Source organism: Sorex araneus, chromosome 4 (genome assembly GCF_027595985.1).
Source record: "Sorex araneus isolate mSorAra2 chromosome 4, mSorAra2.pri, whole genome shotgun sequence".
Taxonomy (NCBI): Eukaryota; Metazoa; Chordata; class Mammalia; order Eulipotyphla; family Soricidae; genus Sorex; species Sorex araneus.
The window spans coordinates 7,587,992-7,598,322 of NC_073305.1; the positions used below are offsets into that span (position 1 = coordinate 7,587,992).

The following is a 10,331-nucleotide window of genomic DNA, read 5'->3' on the forward strand; positions in this document are numbered from 1 at the left end:
TGGGACGCTGGGGTCGAACCAGGGCTGGCCGCGGGCAAGGCAGGCCCCCTCCCCGCTGTCCCGCTGTGCTCTGGCCCCGCAACCCCCACCCCCGGCCCTGCTTTACTTAGTTTCACTTTTTTTAAATGACTGTAATGACCTCTTCGTTTCCCAACTCTGAAGCTGAGCTGCCCTCATTACTGAAATCTGGGGAAGTACCAAGGCCACGAGCACTGCCCAAGGCCCGAGTCGCCTCCCGCCGGAGCCCTGTCTGCTGTGAATCTAATTCCACGGGGATGTTTTCCAGCTCATTACTGCCGCTCCTCGAATGCGATTAGCAGGGGCGGCCACCGGCTCTCCTGTCGCGCCCCGTCCCGTCCCTGACGTCAGGCTGCCCCCGCCCTGGAGAATGTCAGCATCTCTGCGTGTCTTTCCTTGTTGCTACTGCTGGTGTGGGGGTCACCTTTGATGGCAGGGCTCCGCGCTTACTCCAGGCTCTGTGCTCAGGGATCACTCCTGGCAGTGCTCGGGGGGACAAATGCAGTTCCGGGAAGTTGATCCAAGGTTGGCCACATGAAAGGCAGGAGCCCTGCCTGCTGGGCTAACCCTCCAGCCCGCCACCCACCCACAGAAGTCTTTTTTTTTTTTTTTTTTTGCTTTTTGGGTCACACCCGGCAATGCACAGGGGTTACTCCTGGCTCTGCACTCAGGAACTACCCCTGGCGGTGCTCAGGGGACCATATGGGATGCTGGGAATCGAACCCGGGTCGGCTGTGTGCAAGGCAGACGCCCTACCCGCTGTGCTATCGCTCCAGCCCCCATAAGTCTTATTTTATTGTCTGAGTTATCTGGAATGAACATCCTTCCTCCCCTCCCCTCCTCTGCCCTCTCTTCCTCTGCCCTCTATTCCCCTCCCCTCCCCTGCCCTCTATTCCCCTTCCCTCCCCTGCTCTCTCTTCCCCTCCCCTCTTCTCCTCCCTTGACCTCCCCTGCCCTCCCCTTCCCCCTACCCTCCCCTCCCTTGGCCCCTTTTCCCCTTCACTCCCCTTCCCTGCCCTCTCTTCGCCTCCCCTCTCCTTCCCTTTTTTTCCCTTCCCTCCCCTCCTCTCCCCTGTCCTTCCCTGCCCTCCCCTGCTCTTTCTTCCCCTCCCCTGCCCTGCCCTGCCCTCCCCTGCCCTCCATGCCCTGAAGTCGCTTCCCATTTTGTGGGACAGGGCAGCTCAAGAAAGGACGATGTGGCCACAGGAAGTGGAGAGAGAAGGGGGTATTCGAGTGGGGGGTAAGACACAGTGAAGGACAACTAAAAGCTTCAAGGCTGGAGCGATGGGGTAGCAGGGAGGGCACTTGCCCTGCATGCAGCTGACCTGGGTTTGATTTCCGGTACCCCACATGGTCTCCCGAGCACTGCCAGAAGTGATCCCTGAGCACTGAGCCAGGAGTAAGGCCTGAGCACCACTGGTGAGCCTCCCCGTAAAATGCTTCAAGACAAAAGGATGTGGCTGAAGTGGTCACGCATATGCTGGCCTGTGTAAGAGGCCCCGGGTTTGACCCCCAGCACCTTGGTTCTTACCCCCCTGGAGGGGACCCCTGCACTGAAAAATAAATGCAGGTATGTGCATGGACACATGAACAAAAGCAAAAGTCAGAGGAGCAGGGCCGGCAGGCCAAGGCACTAATACCCTGAGCATGCTCCCCCACACCCCTTTCAGGACCTTCTGGCCCCTGCTGTGCCCAGGGACGCCCCACCCCCCACTCCCTGGCCACGGCCCCAAGCTTTCAGCCTTTCCTCTGTTCAGCCTTAAGTCCCTGTTTTCCCTCCTGGGGGCGTCCTCGCCCTCACACTGACCCACACCGCCCCCTCCTGGTGTCCGTCACCGCCTCCTGCCCCGACCATCACGCCTGGTGGGGTCCTGGGGTGAGATAAGCTGCGGGTGAGTTGGCAGCTTCTCTGTCTCTGCGGCCTGGCGGCCCCTGGAATGGAGGCTACTGTGTCGGTCAGGAGGTGGTGGGGGAGGGAAACTGCCCACGGTGGCTCCCCTGCGTGGCTGCGGGTCCCGGGAGTGAGCGTCCTCGGGGACCCCAGACCTCCCCATGGTGTGGGCCGTCCTCGTGACCCCCCGGGGCTGCAGCTGCTCCCTTTCTCCTATCTCACCTTCCAGCCAGCTGGACGGGCCAGGGAAGGAACGTGCCCTTCCCCCAGGGCTGCTCCCGGCCAGTCCCAAACTTCATTTCTGTGCTCATTTCTTTGGAACTTGGTCACGTGGTCAAGTCCAGCTCCACGGAGCTTGGGATCGGGGTTCGCAGCGCCGGGTCGGGATATGCTCGGCCAGAAAGCAGAAGTCGGTGCCAGAGAACAGCAGAATCAGTGCGGACAGCTGCGTGCTGCTGAACCCGGGGGGTCCACAGGGGCCGCCCCTGGGGCCAGGGCAGAAGCCACAGGACTGGTCTGAGTGAGCATGCCCTGCACCTCGCACCCCGCGCACGCCCCGTCTGTGGACCCATGCACGCCCGGGTGGGGCCTTTCGTTCTCTGACTGCACGACGCAGGTGAGGGCGTGAGGCTGCGTCGGGGGCGGTCAGCCCAGCAGCTGGGCAGAGAACAGGCTTATCGCCCTGGCCTTACCTCGCCGGGGCTTCTTCTCTCTTTGTTGGGGGTCACACTGGACAGCGCCCAGGGGACCAGCCGGGGCCCGGGTCAGGCTGCGTGCAAGGTCTACACTGCAGCCCCCGAGCCTGGGACGCCCTCGGAACCGCCGCCCCGTCCCATGAACCTGAGAGGGAGCGATGCTTCCCGGGAACCCTCTGGAAGGAGACGGAAGGGCGAGGGGAGAGGCTGAGCCCCCCGGGAGCCTCCCTCCCAGTGTGGGGCCACGGCAGAGCCCCTCCCCCGGCGCTTGGAGACCCTGCCACTGGCCCCCACCGCTGAGGAGGCAGCAGCGTCCGTGGCCGGGAGCGGCTCCAGCTGTGTGCAGTGGGGGACTGGGGGCGGTGGGGGGGCGTCCTCGGGGAAAGGCTCCCCCTGTGCTGAGCGGAAAGCTGCGGTCTTGGCTGGGCAACAGGACGGGCGAGGCATGGCAGGGGGTGGCGGGACTACAGCCGAGGACGCCCTGCCCTGGAGGACAGAGCAGCACCCAGGGGCGTTGGCACCATGTGTGGGGGTGAGGGGGGCTGGCAGGACACAGCAGCACCCAGGGGCGTTGGCACCGTGTGTGGGGGTGAGGGGGGCTGGCAGGACACAGCAACACCCAGGGGCGTTGGCACCGTGTGTGGGGGTGAGGGGGGCTGGCAGGACACAGCAGCACCCAGGGGCGCTGGCACCGTGTGTGGGGGTGAGGGGGGCTGGCGGGGGCGGGGCAACCCCAGCCATGACAATGCTGGACCCCCCTTTATAAGCACCTCCTAGAGCCGGGCCCGGAGCCACCAAGGGTGAGACCCCCACCCTGGGTTCCGGCTGCGTGAGCACTGTCCTCTGAGTGCGTCTCTCCCCCCAACCCCCCAGCCTGGACTCGTCTCTCCCTGGGAGGGGGTGTCCTCCGCACCCCCGGGGGGCATTTAATCACCGGTGGCCGGGAGGGGTTGCTGGCCAGCCCCGCTGCCCGCCTGCCCGGCTGCCCCTGCAGGCCTCCGTGAAGTCAGCGCTGGTGGCGACTCACTCAGGGCCCTGGAGCCGAGCCCTGACTCAGTGTCACTGCTGGCTCCTGGCACGCCGCCGAGAAACGGCCTCGGCAGCTGCAGAAACTGGTCCCCGCGGTCCCAGCCGCGCCCCAACAGCCCCCCAGGGAGGGGGAGGGAACAAGTGGGGAAAACTTGGGGCCCCCTCCAGAGGGCCAGACACCCCCAGGACTCGTCCTCCTCTCCTGCCTCGGGCCCCGAGCCTGAAAGGATGGGGGTGGGCGGGGGCCGCCTCTGTCCTGCCGCACGCAGGTCCCCCGGCCTCTGTGCGCGTGGGGCGGCCCCCTCGAAGGCAGCTCGGAACACGGGCGGGCGGGCACCTGGGCAGCTGCGGGCACCGCCGGCTCTGGGTGCGAGGAGCAGGGACGCCGGACCCTTACGTCCATCCACAGCCCTGAACGCTGTGGGGTGGGGGGCAGCGGCCCAACCCACGAGGGTCCTTCCCGGGGGAGACCAGGAAGGGCCGGGCTGGATCCATCTTCTGCCGTCCCCCTCCGCATCCTTGGGTTCTCTCTGGCCTGCCGGGCCAGCGGGGCGGTGGGTGCTGAGCGGGGCGGGAGGGCAGTGCCGGCGGGTGACTCGGAGCTGGGCCGTGTCTCCCCGTGGCAGCCCTTTGGGGGTCCTGCCCGGGGGCTCCTGGCTCAGGGCCGGGTCGCTGAGCTGCCAGGGGCCTTTCTACAGCATCTGAGCCAGATTCACTCGGCTCCTTGCGCCTCAGGGCGGGGTGGTAGTGGATGGCGGTGCGGGGGGGGTGGAGGGTGGAGGGTGGATGGCGGTTCGGGGGGAGGGGGCCCGGGGCTGAAAGGTTGATAAAGCCACGACGTGGGAAAGCCTGCCCGCCCCCCCCAGCCCCTGCCAGCCCCTCCTGGCCACGAGTGGACAGTCCACTTTCTTGTCCTCCTGTTCGGTTCTGTGGCTTGGGGGCCACACCTGGCAGTGCCTGGGGGTGACTCCGGGCTCAGTGCTCAGAGGGACCCCGCAGGGTTGGGGCCTGCCGACTCCGCTTTGCTCTTGCATCTGCGTATCTGCCTGCTCTCACCAGCCATCCCCCGACTAAGTTTGGTTTTGTTTGGGGGCCACGCCTGGCAGTGCTCAGGGCTTACTCTGGTGTCGGTGCTCGGGGATCACTCCTGGCGGTGCTCGGGGGGTTGAGCCCAGATCAGCTCCTTGCAAGGCAAATGCCCTCCCCGCTGTCCTCCCTCCGGCCCCATCCAACTCAGATTTGGTTCATTTAAGGTAAATCTCAGGGGGCTGGAGTGATAGCACAGCGGGGAGGGCGTTTGCCTTGCACGCGGCCGGCCCGGGTTCGACTCCCAACATTCCATACGGTCCCCCGCACACTGCCAGGAGTTATTCCTGAGTGCAGAGTCGGGAGTAACCCTGTGCATCGCCGGGTGTGACCCAAAAAGCAAAAACAATAAAGTCAATCTCAGGCACTAGGAGGCATCGCCCTGATCACTAATATGCAACAGTCATTTTAAAGGTTCTGAAAAATACAAAACAAAACAAAACGCTGATGTACATTAGTTTAAAACACTGCAGAACTTCAGGGGTACAGAGTTCACTGCACCCCACCCAAAGGCCGTCACATCACCGTAGCCTAACGTCTGTGTGTTGGCTTGGGCGTGTGTGTTCAGGATCAGGCCGAGCACTGCTCAGGGGCTACTCCTTCTTGGCAGTTGCTCCACCTGTGCTCCGGAGACTCTCTGGGCTCTGACATGCAAAAATGCTTCCTAGCATCACCCGGTCCTGAAGATTTTTTGTTTTGCGATGCACAGGGCTGACTCCTGGCTCTGCACTCAGGAATTACTCCTGGCAGTGCTCAGGGGACCCTATGGGATGCTGGGAATTGAATCCGAGTCGGCCATGTGCAAGGCAAATGCCCTCCCTGCTGTGCTATCGCTCCAGCCCCTGGTCTTGAAGTTTTAATGACAAAAATCCGGACCTCTGGGGTCCGAGGGACAGTAGGCGGGGATGGCGCTGGTCTTGCACGTGTCAGCCTGGGTTCAACCCTCAGCACCTCATACGGTCCCCCAAGTCCTGCCAGGAGTGATTCTGGAGCACAGAGCCAGGAGTCAGCCAGATGTGGCCCTGAGCACAGAGCCAGGAGTCAGCCCTGAGCAGCAGGGCATGACCCAACCCCTACCAGGATCATACACATTTAACCAGATACTCGAGAGTTTCTATGATTCTGTCTTTTATTGTTTGTTTGCTTGGGGGCCACTCCCAGCAGTGCTCAGGGCTGACTCCTGGCTCTGTGCTCCGAGCTCACTCCTGTGGGGTTCAGGGAACTATATGAAGTGCCAGCGATTGACTCTATCTTAATGCAAAAAGCTGGTTTTGCTCCATGAGTGATGAACTTTATATTGTTAGTGTTTCTCCATTTTCTTTACTTTTTACTATTTTTAATTTATTAAAATAATTTTTAATTGAATTACAGTGAGATACAGTTACAAAGTTGTTCATGTTTAGGTTTCATCAATAATGTTCCAACACCTGTCCCTTCACCGGTGTACATTTCCCACCACCAGTGTCCCCAGTTTCCCTCCCACCCCCCCCCCCCGCTCTTGCCTGCTTCCATGGCAGGCACTTTTCTTCTCTCTCTCTCTCTCTCTCTCTCTCTCTCTCTCTCCTTTTTTTCCATTTCCTTTAGACTCGAGTCACTGGTGGATGAGCTGTGAAAACCTAAACACCCCAAAGTTGGGTTCTGGTTTGGGGGGTTAGAGGCCACACCCAGCAGCTCCCAGGGTCCCCCTGCTCACTCCCAGGGGTGTTCGGGGACCTTGTGGTGCTGGGACCACAGCCTGCGTGCCCTCCGCTGAACAAGCATCCCGTGGGCCACCCGGGTTTGACCCTCTGCATCCAGGGCTCAGCCAGGCTGGAGCCAACAGCAAGAGAAGGAGGAGGAGGAGGAGGAGGAGGAAGAGGAGGGGGAGGAGGAGAAGGAGGAGGAGGAGGAGGAAGAGGAGGGGGAGGAGGAGGAGGAGGAGGAGGAGGAGGAGGAGGGGGAGGAGGAGGAGGAGGAGGGAGAGGAGGAGGAGGAGAAGGAGGAGGAGGGGGAGGAGGAGGAGGAGGAGGAGGAGGGGGAGGAGGAGGGGGAGGAGGAGGAGAAGGAGGAGGAGAAGGAGGAGGAGGAGGAGGAGGGGGAGGAGGAGGAGGAGGAGGGGGAGGAGGAAGAGGGGGAGGGGGAGGAGAAGGAGGAGGAGGAGGAGGAGGAGGGGGAGGAGAAGGAGAAGGAGGAGGAGGAGGAGGGGGAGGAGGAGGAGGGGGAGGAGGAGGAGGGGGAGGGGGAGGAGGAGGGGGAGGAGGAGGAGGGGGAGGAGGAGGAGGAGATCGGTTTGCAGAGACTGCAGGTGCCTTTCACAGTTTAGAGGCAGAACCTTATTTCCGAGTGGACGTGTCAGATCAGGAACATGCTCCCCCTGGTCAGACCCTGTTTCTGTGAGAGACCCTCTTGGAGGATGTGTCTGGGCCCCCTTGGGGTCTCTGAGTTCCTGGACCCCTTCCCCGCCCGCCTTGCAGTCGGGCTTGCTCTTGTGCAAGGACAAAAGCCTGTGTCGCCACTTAACATGCTGCTGGTGGTGTGTACCACGGGTGGCTCACACTTGGAGGTGGCTTTAGTGAACGCAAATCACAGTCCCGGTGTCAAAGCACTTTAAGCCAAAAGTGTTTGGTGGTTGCCCCTGATAACCAGACTGGAGGGAGACGGTCCGGAAGCTGCTTGATGGCAGAGTGTGAGACGCCTCGGTGGTTTCTTGGCCTCTCCTGAGGGCCCCAGCTGCCTGCCGCAGCCCCAGGCAGCACTCCCGCCAGAGGGAAGCGGGCACAGAGGCCTTTTTTGTCAGAGGGCGGCAATGTCTAGAAACCGCCTCTGCCTAAGACTGTCCCGGGCTGCAGCTGAATCCAGGCCCCTGCACCCTAAGTGACATACGTGTCACCATATGTGACATACGTGTCACCATGTGTCCACCCCCAACGCCCAGCAGACAAGGGGAGGAGGGAGAGACGGAAGGAGAGAGGGAGGGAGGGAGGGAGGGAAAGAAGGAAGGAGAGAAAGAGGCAGAGGGAGGGAGGGGGAGGGGAAGGATGGAGGGAGGGAGGCAGGGAGGGCAGGTGGGGGCCGGGAGCCGTCCGGGTGAGTGTCGGGGGCCGGCCCGGCTCTCCTCACCCGTGTCTCTCTCCCCAGGGACTGCACCGTTGCTGGGGCCTGCCCTCCACCCACAGGCCCCCCAACTCCTCCTGCCTCTCGCTCGAGGACCAGATGTGCCCGGGGAACCGGACCACCCCGGGCAACGTCCAGCTGCTGCCGCTGGCGGTGGTGCTGGGCTTCGTGTCGCTGGCCACCGTGGGGCTGAACGTGCTGGTGCTGTACGCGGTGCACAGCGAGCGGAAGCTGCACACGGTGGGGAACCTCTACATCATCAGCCTCTCGGCCGCCGACCTCATCGTGGGCGCCGTGGTCATGCCCATGAACATCCTCTACCTGCTGCAGTGCCGCTGGTCGCTGGGCCGGCCGCTCTGCCTCTTCTGGCTGTCCATGGACTACGTGGCCAGCACGGCGTCCATCTTCAGCGTCTTCATCCTGTGCATCGACCGCTACCGCTCCGTGCAGCACCCGCTGCGGTACCTCAAGTACCGCACCAAGACGCGGGCATTGGCCACCATCCTGGGCGCCTGGTTCCTGGCCTTCCTCTGGGTCATCCCCATCCTGGGCTGGCGCCACTTCTGGCCCAGCAGCAGCCAGAAGGACCAGTACCCCGAGGACCAGTGCGACACGGACTTCTACGACGTCACCTGGTTCAAGGTCATGACGGCCATCGTCAACTTCTACCTGCCCACCGTGCTCATGCTCTGGTTCTACGCCCGCATCTACAAGGCCGTGCGGCGGCACTGCCGGCACCGCGAGCTGGCCAACGGGGCGCTGCCCTTCTTCTCCGAGAGGACCCTGCGGGCCCCGGGCCCCAGGCCGGCCCGGGAGTCCACCTGGGCCTTTCTGAAAAGGAAATCGGGAGACACCACCACCACCATCACCGGCGAGGACCCGGGCTTGGCGTCCACCCCGTCCGGCGAGTCGGAGGGGACGTCGCCGGTGCTGTGCGACCTGGTTGGGAACACGGAGGCCGACCCGCGCCAGTGTCTCCCGCTGAGCCTGGTGCCGTCCACACAGCCGGCGGCGGCTGCCGAAGGGGGTGACCGGAGCCAGCGGCAGGACAGTGGCGAGCCGGGCGGCTCCGGGGCCAGCGAGGTGCTGGAGGACAGCCAGGTGCTCGGGGACAGCCAGTCTGTCTCCAGGACCGACTCGGACACGTTCACCGAGCCGGGCCCAGACAAGAGCCAGGCGCGGGGCCGGTCGAGCGTGAGCCTGGGCTACCTCAAGTTCACGTGGAAGCGGCTGCGCTCCCACTCGCGCCAGTACGTGTCCGGGCTGCACCTGAGCCGGGAGCGCAAGGCGGCCAAGCAGCTGGGCTTCATCATGGCGGCCTTCATCCTCTGCTGGATCCCCTACTTCATCTTCTTCATGGTCATCGCCTTCTGCGAGAGCTGCTGCAACTCCTACGTGCACATGTTCACCATCTGGCTGGGCTACATCAACTCCACGCTCAACCCGCTCATCTACCCGCTGTGCAACGAGAACTTCAAGAAGACGTTCAAGAAGATCCTGCACATCCCCTCCTAGGCGGCCGCCGCCGGAGAGCCCCCGCGCCACCCTTGGGATGCCCACGGGGGGGGCGGGCACCGGTGGGGGAGGAGGCCCGTGGGAGCACCAGGCACCCGAGCTCTCGGGCGGCATCCAAGGCGCGGTCTTGGAGACGGGGGAATCTGGAAAGTTCTCGGGCGCCTTTGGAGGGAGTGGTGGAGGGCAGGGGGCTGTCGAGAGAATTGACTTCAGCTCAGGAGATGTGGAAACACCTCCCTTCCTCTCCCCGCACACACACACACACACACACACACACACACACACACACACACACTCGTCGGCATCCTGGTTTCACGCTCAGATGGCGTGGCCACAGAAGGGACACGGAGGCGGGTTCCACTGGGCGGTCAGACAGAGCCTGGACCGTTCCAGAATGAGCTCTGTGGCTGCAGAGGCCTCCCACCCGCAGGCAGGTTCTGGGCGGCTTCCTGCAGCCCCGCCTCTCAGAACGGCCTTTCTCTGCTCCTGTCTAGTGCTCCGTCCCGCCGACCCGCATCTGAGCCCCGTCCAGTCTCTTTCCTCCTGCTTCAGTGGGAAATGGCGCAGCCTGGTGGGCACTGCTGCCAGCCCCGAATCCAAATCCCCTTTGGCTATGAGAGAGAGAGGGGCGGTGGGGGGAGAGAGGAAGGGAGGGAGCGAGAAGGAGGGTGGGAGAGAGGGAGGGAAGGATGGAGGGAGGGGGAGCCACTGAGCGGCTCTCTTTCATATCGTGCTTGCACATTTGCAGATAAGAAGGGAAAGGGGGGAGGCCACACGTCCCCAGGGTTCTGCCAGGTGTGACTGGCTAACCCCCTGCCCTGCCGTGGCCTGCACCTGGCGGTGGTATGTGACAGCTAGAATGACAGCCCCCAGGGGCTCGGCACTCCGCAGCCCATTTTCTCAAAGGAGTATCTCGACAGCAGGCCAGAGTGTCGTCTGAACAGTCCCTGTGCATCTGGGTCATCGAGCCGGGCTGCTTGTCAAAAATGCACGTTTTTCTAGCC

General features: G+C 63.2%; 1 protein-coding gene across 8 annotated transcripts in view; it reads left to right on the forward strand.

The window, feature by feature from the left end:
- The window catches only part of HRH1 (histamine receptor H1), a 57,908-nt gene extending 47,952 nt beyond the window's left edge, over nt 1-9,956 (forward strand). For all 8 annotated transcript variants that reach the window (XM_055136285.1, XM_055136281.1, XM_055136286.1 and 5 more), the window contains one exon: nt 7,837-9,956. In XM_055136285.1, the coding sequence (XP_054992260.1) occupies nt 7,837-9,327 (1,491 nt within the window). In that variant the 3' untranslated portion in view covers nt 9,328-9,956. The remainder of the gene's footprint in view (nt 1-7,836) is intronic.
- Nucleotides 9,957-10,331: the final 375 nt, after the last annotated feature.